The sequence below is a fragment of the Schistocerca gregaria genome, chromosome 1 (assembly GCF_023897955.1).
Source record: "Schistocerca gregaria isolate iqSchGreg1 chromosome 1, iqSchGreg1.2, whole genome shotgun sequence".
Taxonomy (NCBI): domain Eukaryota; kingdom Metazoa; phylum Arthropoda; class Insecta; order Orthoptera; family Acrididae; genus Schistocerca; species Schistocerca gregaria.
This window is the reverse complement of record NC_064920.1, coordinates 303,917,392-303,933,839: the sequence shown is the minus strand read 5'-3', so window position 1 is coordinate 303,933,839 and position 16,448 is coordinate 303,917,392. Positions and strand designations below refer to the sequence as shown.

Genomic DNA, 16,448 nt, shown 5'->3' with positions numbered 1-16,448 from the left:
GTGGTAAATGTATCTGTGCCATGTGATAATATAAACTTACCATTTTTTTCTTACTTGGCTCCTTCTTTTAATTAATGGCACTCCAATTAATTTCCTCTTATCGAAATTTATTTTTCAGTTACCACTAAAGAGCGCCACACAAAATAGAGAAAACTTTCTTTTTTAAAAATAATAACTCAGCGAGAGTGTAGCAGTGCGAAGGGGGTTACTCACAGTGTAGCAGCCAGTGCTCATTGTGAAAAGTTACGCGACGACAAATTCATGGAAATGGTGTCGTCAGTTGTTTGCCAATTAGTTTAATGGTGTCATAGTGCCAGCAAATGGTACTAAGCAACACTCATTCCAAAAATGGTGTCAGACAGTACCTGTTTTGAACAATTCAAAAAACATTCCGAAATGTGCCCGCCCACCTCAAAATGTGGGTGCAGTTCACCAGAAAATGTTTCAGTATCCTACCAAATCAGGCAGATGCTGTCACAAGAGACAGGCATATCACATCGATCATGTGGATGAATACTCCACCTGGATCTACACATGCATTCCTATGGAGTGTCTGTCATTCATGCAGATGCTTCTCAGTGCCTCCAGTTTTGTGAGTTGCTGTTCACTGAGATAATAATGATTGGCTTGGTTAGTTCTTTATGTCTGATGAAGCCTCTTTTATATCGAAACTCAGAATAGATGTGCGGAGAATCTGCGTAACTTCCACAAAACACCATTGCATGATCAGAAGGTTACAGTTTGGTGTGGAGTGTCTGTACGCCACATTACACATTATTGCCCCCACCTTCTTTCAACAGATGCTGATTTCAGCACGTTACATTGCCAACATTTTTAAACCACTTGGTGTATCGCAACAACAATCTAGTCTTCATGAACTGCAGCACAACATTTAGGATGAGACTGCAGTAATTTCAGCAGTCCAGCTTCTATCCGCCTTCAGCAACTTGCAGATAAGTGTCCAAAAGTGCCAAGAGATGAATGGTGATCACTTTCATCATATGCTATAGTTAGCTTAGTAATGTATTTCCTTTCCTCTGCAGTGTTTCTTTGTGCCCTGGAAATCTGTTCTCCAGGCCACTTTTATTTGCCCCACCCTGTAGAGCTTATTTATTATATTCATAAAACAAAAATGTATTACAGGCCACTGAAGATGCGTTACAAATAAAAGAAGGGAAATGGGTATTGCAAGAAACTAGCTGCCTTTCATCTGGTGGCAAAGACAGAATATATCACCATGAATTGTTAATCATTTTGTATTACCATTCAGGCAGTCTCTTTCTGAACTTCATCTCGAAATGTGCTGCATAATAAATGCCATAAGTGTATTCAAAATACACAAATATTCTGTACCATGCATACTGAATAAAACATACTTTGGTGCACATTTCTTTTGCCTGATAGTCACCAAAAAATAAATTTGGATATATTCATGAAAATGAGTATGTGAATGTTTTGTTAATAAGTAAGAAACAGCCTAAAGGATAATACAAAGTGGTATGCATTATTATTATCTGTAACCAAATATTGTATTATTGTCACCCATATTATATTACCCTATAGTTAATTCACGAAGCACAATTCCCACAGCACCCTGGAAAAGTTGCCGAATGTAATATTTTCCAGCAAATCAGTATCGTTCACAGCAAATGATGAGTTATTAAAAGCATGCAGGCTGCATGGCGTCCATTGCAATCCCAAATTATACCTGCCAGTCTTGCAATGGGTGTGTGTCTGTGGTAGTTTGAGGCTGAATGCATTCCCATAACTTCAGATGCTTTATAGAACAGGTAGCAAACTTTTTACTGCCACATATAGTCATATTGTGGGTAATGTTATGATGTCATGAGTGTGACAACTGTATCCAGAGGTATTAATCTCTTTCCAGTAGGATCACTCTTCAACACGTGTCGTCGTGATGTAGGAGTGGTTAGCAGAGCAGAATGTAATTTGCTTTCTTCATTGGCCTTTTGTCCCAAATATCAACCCAACTGAAAATTTATGGAGCAGAGCAGAGACAAACAGACAATGCAAGAAAACTGGTCTGATCCCACATCAAAAATGCACAATGAACTTCAGTATGTTACTCTAGCTGACTGGGGGAGGTAAAAGAAAGTGGAAGTTTTATTACTTACCTGAGAGACTTTCTTCTTCTTAGAACATAGATGGTCATTGAAGTGGTGGTGCTTTAGACAGAATATTAAATGGTAAAGAAACTACATGCTGTGTCCTCTTTCTGGCTGAAAAATCTTAGTATGAATTGTTCCATTAATGTCATATTTTCTATAGATTAAATAACATGCATGAGGTCTGGAGCAAGGAGGCCAGTCAAGAGGTAAAATTGCATTCTATTCTGCAAACCATCCTAAATAATGGACAATATGTGAGCAAATTAAGCCAGGAAAACAAAGAAAAAATAGCTGTCAAATATGGTATTCAATCTTAATCGAACCATCATGTAGTTCTCATCAGTCTGGCAACTACACCACACAACTACGAAGTCAATATACCAAGTGCTTCAATATTCAGGTATCTCTTACTGTTGTTTTACTCTTGACTCTGCCTCACCACTTCACATGCCTTTTCCACGCCTGTAAATCTAGGAATAACACAAAGCACTTTCCTTGTGTGATTTTAGAGCATGCATGCTTTGTGCTGATTGTGAATAAGACATAACTCCCAGAATTATGAGTGTCATTTACTTTTACAGTCAATACTGTACACTCTGTGTGTGATTAGCTTCTGTGAAACAGGGCAGGCATTTTTTGTGCTCTCAAGTGTGCTGAAGAAACAGGTAACATGATCAGCGTGAGGCACTACTGTAACAATTGTAATTGGCTGCTGACAGCCCCCATCACACAACTCACAGAAACATCAATCTCCTTGATTCAAACAATAAAAAATATACTGAATTAACCATTTTTTCTACAAACTGTCTGAATACCTTCATTCAGTAATTGAAAACTCCTGCTAAGAATGTGGCATGTAGCAATTTTATTGTAAATCTGCATAACAAGTGTATTATAGTTCTACAGAATATGATGAATTAATGAATCACAATGTAGCTAATGTAACGAGCATACTCATCCAGGAAAGAAAACAATTTAGATTACTGTGTAAAATGGTGAACCATAAGTCTTGGTGAACATGTTTTCAAGTAAGTATCTAAATGTATGCTACTGACTGTTATACTGTTTAAATTAAAGTGGTGTCCATAAAATGATCTAGTCTCTTACTAAATGTGCTGTGAAGAAACAGAGTCTAGATATCCACTTACATATCCTTGTCCACCAAATTAAGTAGCCAAACAATGATCAGATTATTGATGTCTTACATGGCTTAATACAGCTGGGAAATGATCGTGTTCACAAAGCACAAAAAAACCAACATCAAGCAGTAGGATAACCAATACCAGTAAGGTAACCAATACCACAGAACCACTTACAAAATAATAAAATCAAAATATTGGACAGTAGCATTTTCTTGGAAGTCAAACACTAAACAACACAAGTATTAGCTTCAGTAAAATTATAAGCACAGACTCATATTACGAATGGTCATTTCATCCATTCCTGGCTGCTTTTTTTTTAAAAAAAAAAAAAAAAAAAAAAAAAAAAAAAAGCGGTTCAACTGTCTCTGAGCACTATGGGACTTAACATCTATGGTAATCAGTCCCCTAGAACTTAGAACTACTTATACCTAACTAACCTAAGGACATCACACAACACCCAGCCATCACGAGGCAGAGAAAATCCCTGGCCCCGCCGGGAATCGAACCCGGGAACGGGAAGCGAGAACGCTACCGCACGACCACGAGATGCGGGCCCTGACTGCTGAAATAAGAATCTTTCTAATCAGCTGTGAAAATGTGATCACAAAAATAATGACTTTTTAGTAATTTGTAGAGTCAATTTGGTGTCCTTCATTCACTATTTCTGGGATTTGGAATGTTAAATAACAATTTTATTCAAATTGCAGAATCTTCAGTGTAATAGATAAAGTGGCAAATAAGCTTGTAGATACCCATGTAGGCTACTTCAAAAGTATATCTTGCAGCACAATTTTATTTATAAGTTCATATACAAACATCACCGCATCTAGCTTTCGAAGGATTTAGTGTTCACTGTTGCATTTTCTACAACCTCAACTTGTTTTTGTTTACTGTGCAATAGAATAAAACAAAAGTAATCATTTTTTATTTAGTACTGTATACTCCCTAACAAAAGTATCAATTTATAAATATTGTATTTGGTTTTGTATACAACATTTATTTCATGCCTACATACACAAGCTTATAAATGCATATTACAAAATACTTTACTCGGGTCTCCACGTTCTATGAACAGCTTGACTGTGCACTCTGAAATACTGATTCAGCTCTGTGTTCAGGTATCTGGAAACATATGTGGAAGTAAAAGCTATCTAATAAATCAATTAATACAATAAGTACACTGGAAAAATTATTCAGTTCCTTCACTAGTAGTCAGTTTCCCTACAATGCCACAGAGTGCCCCTTTTCTCATTGGAAGTCAATTGGTGGTCAATGTGTTAGAAGTAATACTAGGTCATCTGCCAGTTTTCAGTTTCCAAAGGTACTAAAACAGATCTGTTGATCATCTGTACGTTGGAGTTTTACCACTAAGTGGTTAAGTGGAGACCACATATCCAAAGGACTTTTACCTGTCACTAACTACTACTTTTGCTGCTGGCATTAGCTATTAATCTGAGAAATGCCGAGTTACACCTCGGTTCAGGATCCTTGTTAATGTGTAAGTCAATTCAGAGACTGATGGAAGGTAAGGGCATACCCATACTACTTCCAATAAGACCATGCCTAGCATAGTACTTTGATGTCCACAGCAAAATTCAGAATGATGACAGCTACACTCTGTATCTTCATGAAAGGTCTTCCCCACAATAAAGTCATGTAAGCCACTGACTACTGTTCATCTGTTTAGGATATCACGAAGTTGGAACGATAAAAAAATTGTAAATATTCTAAGAAAAATTGTGCAATTTGCAATTTGGCCTGGTTAGAATATGATCATTACAAAAACACGCAACAGAGAAATTTATAAGGAAAAGTATTCCCAATTTTGTGAGATAGAGTGTTTTTTTAAACCACATTAAGAAATAAGAGTGGCAGGATGTCTATAGTCCCGAAACCAAAGATGACAAACATAATGCTTTGCTTAACACATTTCTCATTCTCTTTCAAAGTTGTTTTCCATTAGAATGTTCTAAACAGGGTACTGGCAGTAAAAGACATCTTGGATGGCTGACTAGTGGGATAAGAATATCGCGTAGAACAAAGTGGGAATTACATCAAAATGCTACAAGTAGTCACAATCCAGCTATAGTACCCCATTATGAACAGTATTGTAAGGTGCTTAAAATTGTTATTAGGAAGGCAAAGAGTATGTGGTACGCAAACAGAATAGCTAATTCACAGGATAAAATTAAAACCATATGGTCAGTTGTGAAGGAAATGTCTGGTCAGCAGCACAAGGCCGACGATGTAAAGTCAGTTGTATTACTGATAAGTCAGATATATGTACAGTACTTAACAATCATTTTCTGAGCACTGCTGGTGAACTAAAAAAAATTTCTACACGGTATCATATAACTTTCTTGGAAAATGCCTTTCTGGGATTGATGTCTGAAATACTTCTCTGTGATACTGACAAAGGGGAGACTGAGTCAACTATTAAATCACTGAAGATTAAGGACTCTCGTGGATATGATGGAGTGCTTATCACAATATTAAAGTACAGTGCTGCACATATTTGCCCTGTACTTAGCCATATTTGTAATTGTTCTTTAAGAATGGTCAGTTTCTGGAATGATTAAAGTACACAGTAGTAAAGCTGCTTTATAAAAAGGGAGAAAGGGATTATTTAGACAATTTTAAACTTATTTATGTACCACCAATGTTTGCTTAAGTTATTGAAGAGGCTCTGTATGTAAGGATAATTGATCATTTTAATTAACATAACTTGCTATCCAATGTACAGTTCGGTTTTAGAAATGGTTTAATGACTGAAGATGCTATATTTTCTTTCCTCTGCTAGGTACTGGATGGATTAAACGAAAGGTTTTGAAAGATAGGCATATTTCTTTTTTATTTAACTAAGCAGTTTGATTACATTGATCACAAAATATTGCTCCAGGAGATCGACCATTACAGAATACAGGGAGTGGCTCAAAACAGTTGATTGAGTGAATTCAGAACTCTGGTTTTAAACTATTTTTCTCTGGATTCACTAGAGAAAACACTCATTCAGCTACTTGTATAGGATATATTTTAACAAATTACGTGTTTGACAGGGGAAACAAGTTCTGTTTGGACTTATGAATTTCTGACCATTTTGCACTGTTTGTTCAAGTCGCCAGGAATAACTAAACCAAATGTTAAAAACGGTTTTATGAAAAGAATTTTTTGTGAAAATAACTTGAACCTGTTCTGTGATAAGGTAGATAAAGTAAAATGGCTGACAGACAATAGTCTGTCAAGTCCTGAGAACGCTCATAAATTTTGGAAATTTGTGCTAGGGTCTTATGGGACCAAACTGCTGAGGTCATCAGTCCCTAAGCCTACACACTACTTAATTTAAATTGAACTAACTTATGCTATAGACAACACCACACACTCATGGCCGAGGGACGACTCGAACCCCCAGCGTGCGGGGGGAGGGGGGGGGGGGGGGGACCAGCACAGGCCATGACAAGATGTCTCAGATCGCGCAGGTACCCCGCATGGCTTGATAAATTTCTAAGAAGTTTTCTAGATGTGTTCAATAAATCATACCAACCAAGGATCTGGCACAAGAAGCCAAAAGGAAACTAAATGTGATTCCTCCAGAATTAAAAACATCCAGTGGTAGGAAATGAGAGCTGCATAAAGAGCTGAAACACAAAAAGAATTCTGACTTTATTAACTATGTGAAACATTACAAAGTTAAGGTATTGTCAAAACAGCCAAAAGAATGTCAAACTGTATGTTCATTTCAGCACATAACAATAATTCTTTGGCATTATGGTCTGTTATTAAATCCAAATTAGGTACAGTGGCTAAACACCAGGAAATTTCAAAAATTAAATAAAACAATGCTATTTTGAATCCTGTACAAATATCGCAATGCTTTAAGAAATTTCTCATAAATGTAGCAAAGTCTGACCTATTTTGAATCCTTATTAAAAATGAAACTCCTCCAGCTGTACTTAAGATTTCATATTTATTTGGCTACTAGTTTCGACATTGCATCAACTCCATCTTCAGGCTCGCACACTTTGATGATATCAATTGTGTGTGGCTAAGTACAAAAGTCCGTGCTCCACTGCCCACCATCGATGTGGAGCATGTGTGGGTCTCATCATGGACCTCTAGTACTCAGCCACACACAATTGATATCATCAAAGTGTACGGGCCTGAAAATGGTGTTGACGCAACATCGAAACTAGTAGCCAAATAAATATGAAATCTTAAGTACAGCTGAAGGAGTTTCATTTTTAATAAAAATTATACCAGCTGAAGTCCCACCATCATCCAATTTAAATATGGATGCATGAAGATATTTTGAATCCTGTTCAAATATCTCAATGCTTTAATAAATTTCTCATAAATGTAGCAAAGTCTAAGGCTGATGTGAATACTTATCAAAACTTACATATCTTTGGCTTGGACCAGAATAGTGACCCGCTTGTGGCATTTAGTAAAGTCTCAACCAATAATATAAAAAATTGTATTTTGTCCTTTTTTTTAAAAAAAAAAAAATCTTCAAAGTGGAAGCGAGTACCCGGTGAAGTAATTACATTTGTCTATGATACAAGGGCATTTCAAAAACTAAAGATACAATGGCTCGTAGTCCTTAAATAGAACACCTATTTAGAAAACGTCAGTTAAATCTTATTAATTGGATTATTTGTTATTTTTCGACATAATCACCCCCGTTATCCAAACATTTGTTAAGTCGGTGTACAAGCTTTTGTATCCCATAGTCATAGAATGTTGCTGCCTGTTGTCAGAAACACATTTCAATTTCATCTTTGATCTCTTCATGATTTTTCACAAAGATGTGACTTCAGGTAACAGAAGACATGGAAGTTGGTGGGCTCTAGGTCTGGGCTGTATGGCGGATGGTCCAATACGTCGCATTTGAATTGTTTGAGTAGTGCTTTTGTTACGAGCACTGTGTGAGGCCAAAAGCTGTCATGAAGCAAGCGGACTCCACTTGTCAGCATTCCCCTGTGTCCGTTTTGAATTGCCCTTCAAAGAGGTTTCAAAGTCTGGCAATATGCAGCAGCATTAATTGTCGTTCCAGGAGGCATAAATTCCAACAGAAGAATGCCTTGTCTGTCCCAAAACACAGAAGCCATGATTTTCTTAGCTGAAATCGATATTTTGCATTTCTTGGCTTTTGGTGAATTCGAATGGCGCCATTGCATTAATTGTTGCTTGGATTCAGGTGTATGGTGATAAACCCACATCTTGTCACCTGTCACAGTGCGATCAAGGAACTCATCGCCTGCTTCAGCATAGCATGTGAGGAAGTCAAGTGCAAAGCCCATCCTTTTCTTTTTATGTTCTTCCGTTAACAGTTTTGGAACCCAGTGCGCACACAATTTCCTATATGCTAACTTGACAGTCACAACGTCATAAAGAGTTGTCATTGACACTTCTGGTATGATCAGAAGCAATTCTTTCAATGTGAGATGTCTATTCGCACAAATTGCATCCTCCATTCTCCAAAGAAGGGCATCAAAGATCACAGATGGCCGACCTGTTCTTTGTTCGTCATGAACCTCAGTCCTATCTTCAGAGAAATGACGACACCATTTTGTAGATTCATAATGTTCCCATAAACAGAAACAATTTCTTTGTGAATATCCGCTGGTCGCTGACCTTTTGCGTGAAGAAAATGTATGACAGAGCGCACTTTGCATTTGACGGGATTCTGAATCGGAGCAGCCATTTTAAACACGACCTACTCCAACCAGAAGCAACATTCAACCAAAGCTCTTCTGTTCCTCATGGTGTATCTTTACTTTTCGAAATACCCTCGTAAAATTGTACACCCTCTACCTTTAATAATCAGTCAGACATTTGAGCAAGCCAACTTACTTGGTGTACTTAAGTATGCAGCAGATATACCACTACACAAAAAAGGCTCAAGGGGAGATACGGAAAATTACCATTCTACCTGTACCCTACCAGTGTTATCCAAAGCATTTAAAAAAACTGCAGCAGTCCAGATAACAAATTTTATCTCAAACATCATGTTATTCTCAAAAACCAATACGGGTTCCAAAAAGGGAAAAGAATCATGAATGCAATCAATTAATCATTGAAAAAACCAGCTCATTACTGGACAAAAGCAATGAAGTGGCAGGTACCTTCTGTGTCCCTTCAAAGGCATTCAATTCAGTGAATCACCCCATGCTGCTTCACAAACTAGACAGGTAAGGTATCTGACAAAATGCTCTACAGTGGCTTAGATGTGATCTGACAAACTGGAAGCAAAGAGTAATCATAACATCTAGCACCATAAAGTATACATCTCATTAGGACACAATTTTACACGGAGTTCCTCAAGGCTCAATCTTAGGGCCAATCTTGTTTCTCTTTTACATGAATGATCCACCTCTCAATGTCAGTGTCCAACCTGTTATATTTGCCGATGATACTTCAGCACTTATTGGGAAAGAAAATGTGAGGGACATTCTGGATACTGTAATAAACATACTAAACAACATGGTTTCAACAAAATAGTCTGAAACTTAATATTTCAAAGCTCCTGTTTACTCAACTTAAAATCAAACAATCAAAAATCAGTGATATCAGTATCATATATAAAAATCAAGGTATGGAAAAAGCTCAGTCCATCAAATTCTTGGGACTAAAATTGGACAAAAGTCTAAGCTGGCAAGCACATGTAGATTAATTAGGTACTAAATTAAACAGCCTTGCTTTTGCAATGGATGTGCTACTTGATGTAACAGACATAAACAGCAGGAAGGCGGTGTACCACAGTTACTTTGAATCCATAATTAGACATGGTTTACATTTTGAGGGGAATTCAAGTCACACACCACAAATCCTACTACTTCAGAAAAGAATCATTAGAAAATGTGTGCTGCCTCTCCAAGAACATCCTCTCACCAACTCTTCAAAAACCTAAAAATATTATCAATCCTGCAATGTACATATTTGAGATTATAATCTTGGGATAATTGAAGAAAACCATTTCAAATATACGTACAATACTACACATGAAGAAAATTTCATGCTTCCAATACATTGCCTAAAACTCTACCAATAGACACACAAGCATATGGGAACAAAAGTCTACAATGGGTGCAGATGTACTGAGCATGGAGACAGGTTCACTGAAGCGAAAACTAAATGATCTCGTGGTTGAAAAGCGCTACTATTCAGCTGAGGAATTTATCAACGATGAGAGGATCATTTGAACAGCCTGAGTATTCAATATCATTTTGTTGTGCATAATACTGTATGTATAAAATAATGTCTGAAAATTCAGACACCAAGTATGGGACACCTTGAGAAAAACAGTTTAATAATGTGTTCAACACCTGTGCTGGTAAAATTAGTGTTCAGACATAATGTAACAATATATATCACAAGCCAACCATTGATGAGTCTCCTGTACAATACAATCAGATGATCTGTAAAATGTTTGTTATGAGATGAGTATAAATACAATGCAATACAATAACCAGCATCACAAGATTCAGAGCACACACTATTCTTTCTTAAGTAAATACCATCCATTGGCAACATTGACAAAACTGGAACGAGTAATTAAGCATACAGGCTACTGCTTCACTCATGCTGTTCAAGAGAATGAATTTAAATAAACTAAAACACAATAACAATGACAGCAGGTGCTCTCATCAAGATAACATCCAGCGGCTTGTGCAGTAAAAGTGCAAGGGAGAATGGCTAGAAACAGTGGGGAGACTTGTTCCTCCTATTACTTTGACCATTTTACAGAATTAAAAATATTTGCTGTTGGTATTAGCGTTTCTTTCCTTCCATTTTTCCAGTGTTGTAATTTGCATTGTTGTAATTTACTGTCTAGTAAGAAGGAAACGAAGATATTTCACTGAACTAACTTTTATTTTGGCAAGTGAATCTATTTCTTTATACATATTAATTATGTAAGAAATAATGCTGCTAACTATTTCTGGTAAAAGTTCATACTTTTAAGGCATAAAGCATAACTGAAAATAAAAGCTAACTCTAGATTAGGGAGCATTCAGAAACAATTTTGTTTATCCATGTCTTATAGGGATACTTGGTCCAGGGATCAAGAGTCCCTATTCAAATGTTTCCCAAAGACTTAATTGTTTTTGTGGCATCACATTATTGTAAAACATACCACACCCAACAAATCATATCATATACCAATGCTTCAAATTATATAAACTGGGTGAAAGTGAAACAAACCTAATAAATTAAAATGAAAAGTATAAAAAATTTCTTTATATTGCAGAAATATGGGTCTTACACATAAAAGGAAGGAGGGGGGCCAAAGCTAGGAAAAAAAATGACTCTACAAGTAGGGACTTGTAGTTATGGCTTGCATTGGAAGGAAAAACTTTTGAGAAGCTTAAAAGGAATTACAAGACTGGCTAACAACCTCAAAAGATTATGTTAGGAAGCAATTAAATCAAGATATTGAAATTTCTTATTGTCCTACATACAATATGTATGCAAGTGTTTTCAAACGAGGAACAATATTCTTTATGTGGATATTTCAAAACAGCTAGCAACTTACACCATGGCCTGAGTGCAAAAAGGTGTGTACTTGCATATGAATTTCCTTCTGAAAATAAAAATTCCTGAAAATTGGAAGAGAGATGGCAAACTTGGAAGTGACAGGTTCACATGTTTCATGAGAAGGCATCCTGACCTCTATCCACACACCAAGAGGAATCAGTAGCAGCAGAGGAAACAGCATTAATTAGACACAATGTTAGATAATTTTTTTGATAATCTTCACCAGATTATCACTAGGGAAGTTCTTGGACCAGAATCTATCTGTAACACAGATGAAACGGGTCTTACTACAGTCCACAAACCAGGAAAAATAGTGGCTGTAAGAGGAAAGAAACAGATAGGAAAAGTACTTCTGCTAAGAGAGGTGAACTTGTGACAGCATGTTGTGTAATAAATGCTTTGGGTGGTCACATTCCATCATTCACTATCTCTCCACATGTGAACTGGCAGGATAGGATACTGCGTGAAGCTCCTCCTGGAAACAGTGGTCCACTCATTCCAGCAGTTGGATGACAGCTGATAACATTGTTCTTTTTATAAAACATTTTCAGAAATTTGTGAAATGCAGTGCTGAGTACAAAGTGGACAATCATGATGGTCATATTAGTTTGGAATCTACAGATTTTGTGAAAGAAAATGGAATTATTCATTTGACAATTTCTCCCTCTACATCCCATAAAATGCAACCACTTGATACCTCTGCTGCACGAGACTGGATGACAATGCATCCACGGAAAACTGTCTCTATCTATGATAGCTCTGAGATTTTTGGTAGAGCTTTCCCTAAAGATCTCACACACAACAACGTGATCAGTGGTTTTCACATTTCAGGTACATGGTTTTTAACTCTGATGCATTCATCAGAGTGACGAATTTTTGCCAGCATATAGAACACAGACTACTTAGACTCCAAGGGAGTCTGCTTAAGCATCAACACTTTCATATTTCATAATTAGACCTAGAACTAGAAGAAGACAGAAACGAGCATCTACAGCAATCCTGATGAACATTCTGCTGAAACATAAACTTGAAGATGAACTCAGAGCGAGAAATGCACAAAGATTGAAACTTGTAGAAAGACCTAAGAGACTGGGAGAGGTTATCAATGTTCCTGATGAAGATAATTTCACTGTCAAATATGCAAGAAACATAGAGGGCCAACATTTCAAGTGGTCAGAAGCTGAAGATATACATGACATTGAAAGAAACCAAATTCTACGAGTGATTCCACCTCCAACACTTTCTACAAAGAATAACAGAGTTACCAGTTTCACTTTTAACAGTGTCAAATTTGGGGGCTTCAATATTCAATAATTGGTATGTTTGTCTACAATTTCATCAAGTTGGGTATTTCAAACACAGTAGTCATTACTTATCATCCCAAGAAGTGTGTGTGTGTGTGTGTGTGTGTGTGTGTGTGTGTGTGTGTGTGTGTGTGATTGTACTTAATCTTGTATGTCATCATGAATACACTAAACATGCTAATTATATTTTTACTGTGAGTCATTTTAATTACTTAAATTATATATTTGATAACTTAGTGGCATTTTGAATCTCTCATAACATGTTTTGTAGGCTATCGATTTCACTTCAATAAATGCCTCTACAGACTGTGGATAATTTTTTTTTATTTTTTTTTTAAGATTCTTACATTAATTTTTTTGTTATTAAACCTTAGTTCTCTCTTTTAAATTTTCTAGACAAAATAAAATTTGGTTTGAATAATGAATTAATTGTTTTATTTACCACAATAAACTGGCAAATCAAGTCTCCCCATAAAAGGGATCAAGTGTTCCACACATGGTGAGACTTTATCCATCCTGTACAACTTTAATTTTTTATGATGACACTAAATAGCAAAGAACTGAATTAAAAATAGGGACAGAAAGAGTTAAAAACTGACTATTACACATTTTAGTTTTTTTTTCTGAAGTTTATACCTGCTGTTTTAAAAAGTAAAATGTAAAAAAGGGAACAAGTCTCAACACTCTCCCCTACAAAGCATAAAAATGTGGCTCATTTAATCCTGAATGAATTAACTGTGAAAATTACACGTGAAGGTAAATATCATAGCACCATTGAAGCAAACCATAATCTCAAAATCAAATATCCCAAATTTTTAATGATGACAATGACAGCTGTTAACTGCAGTGAACCATGAGTTTAAATTTAACACAAGGTTGATTAAATGGGAACAAACACCTTTCAAAACAAGGAAAGAAACACAAATCTCATCTGTTTCGGTTAAAAATAAATTATATAATGCAACGAAAGGAACAAATAGGCCCTAGTCAATATATCTATTGTCTTTTCAATGTTGCAAGTATGGCAGATGAAATATATTGCTGTAATGGGCCAACAAATTAATAAGAAAATATGTTACAACATACCTAATTTATCTTATAATTTGTTCCATACACAAAAGTTGTTTGGCCATTTCCAAATAGAAACAATATTTGTTTAAAGTCAGTCTAACACACACTAGAATTGTTCATTTCCACCAGTTTCACTCAGAATTAAAATTGTCCTCAAAATAAAGGTACAAAAGTCAAAAATGTAAGCACACAGCAACAATATTACAATTTGCAAATAGAATAACATCAATTCTCAAGCATTTCAATTTAACTAAATGTCCATGTCACAGTACAATAGTGTATGTAAACAAACACAAACAAGAGGTTTATAATAGACACTTGCTTCCCTTGCAAATTATTCATAGTCACAGATTTTAAAAAAATCACAATCTTCACAGGGTTTTCACACTGTGGTACTATTTATTGTAAATCTGTAGTTCACAGTGCACCAAGTCACTCACACAAATAATTAACTGTAGAAGTTAATTGGAATATCCATTCTGGAAGTTTCCTGTCTGATCCTGGTAACCATTATATGCAGCACTAGCATCAGGTTGTTGTCCTGGTTGCGGTGGTGGTGGAGGTCTCAGTCCACGAGGTGGTGGAGGTGGACCTCTTGGTGGAAATGGTGGACGTCCAAATGGAGGACGAACAGGTGGTGGTGGCCGCCAACCTGGTGGTGGTGCACCATGTGGAGGCGGAGGAGGAAACTGACCAGGTGTAAACTGAGTTGGTGGTGGTGGAGGAAATTGTTGACCTTGCCATGGAGGTGGCATCATTCTTGGTGGTGGTGGGGCTTGTGGTGGTGGTGGTATCGAAGGCACCTGCTGCTGTGCTTGTTGTGGTTGCTGCTGTTGCTGTGGAGGAGGAGGCTGTTGTGGTGGTGGAGGTGGCATTGAGACTGGTGGTGGCATCTGAGGTAGACCACTAGCAACGGAAGCAGCAACATGTGGGGGTGGTGGCACTGGTGGGGGTGGTGCTGCCCTGCTCATAGGAGGCACTGGAGGAGGTGGAGGCACACCTGGTGGCATTGGTGGTGGGTGCTGAGGTGGTATGGGTGGTGGTGGAGGAGGATGTCTTGGAACAGCAACAGGCATGGATGTAGGAGGTGGTGGAGGAGGAGCATGCATAGGATGCATATGAGCCATCTGAGGAGGTGGGGGAGGCATAGCGCCCATCATTACTGGAACAGGTGGCACAGGGACAGGAGGCAGCTGCTGCGGAGGCATTGGCGCAGGTGGTGGTGGTATTGGAGGTGGAGCATCTGCAAACAGCTGATGGGGCCGATCTGCCTGAGACAGTGGATTCTGTGCAGCTAGGAGGCGCTCAGCAGCTGACCCATGTCGTTCTCCTTTTGCATCTTTCTTAAATGCATAAGACACCGAAATAGGTCTGTTACACAAATATTGTCCATTCATTGCTTCAATTGCTGCATCTGAAGCATCGAAACTGGCAAAGTTAATAAAAGCAAAGCCTTTGGAGTTGCCGGTTTCTGGATCACGCATGATCTTCGGTGTTTGCAGAATAACTCCAAAAGCTGAAAATGTATCATATAATAGCTTCTCGTCAACTTCTGGATCAAGATTGCCGATAAAGATGTTAGCTCCGACATCGAGATTCTTCTGATGAGCTGATGCCTTGTTCACACGAATCGGCTTACCATAAAGTTTGATCATATTCATTATTTTAATAGCATAGTCTGCATCCTCCTCCCCCATAAATTCGACAAATCCATACCCTTGATGCATCTGTGTGACACGATCTTTCGGCATGTGAACATTGACAACTGGCCCCGATTGAACAAAGAGTTCCCACATAAGGGCTTCTGTAACTTTCTCGTCCAACCCGCCAACATATATGGTAGCATCTTGATTACGTTCAGCAATTGGACCCGCAGCCATAATCACATCGATCTACAAGCACCAAACAACGAAAACCGAAAACACATCTGATCAATGATCTTACAACTTAAAGATAGACCTAACACTTAGCTCAAAACTTTGATAAAACCGAAGATACAACCGGCGCCAGCAACTGACTGGCGACAAGATGTACTTGGCCGCTGTGTCGCTCGCTAAAGGTCGATTAATACGTGATGTCAACTGGAACAGATTGATTTGAATTGATTTGATTTTAATTCGTATTCCACAGGTCCAACTGTGTTGAGTTCACAAAGACGTGGAACGAGTCAGTTTTTTACAAATACAATATGATAATCTTATAGCATATACAGACAGTTGGGTACATAATTACATAAAAATTTATGCAGTAAATTCTTTGAGCAGTAATAC

General features: G+C 37.4%; 1 protein-coding gene across 1 annotated transcript; it reads right to left on the bottom strand.

Moving 5' to 3' along the window:
* Positions 1-13,742: 13,742 nt before the first annotated feature.
* LOC126342540 (splicing factor 3B subunit 4) lies at positions 13,743-16,129 on the bottom strand. Its single transcript, XM_050001864.1, has one exon. The coding sequence runs from the start codon at positions 16,056-16,058 to the stop codon at positions 14,640-14,642; it is 1,419 nt and encodes a 472-aa protein (XP_049857821.1). The 5' UTR covers positions 16,059-16,129; the 3' UTR covers positions 13,743-14,639.
* Positions 16,130-16,448: the final 319 nt, after the last annotated feature.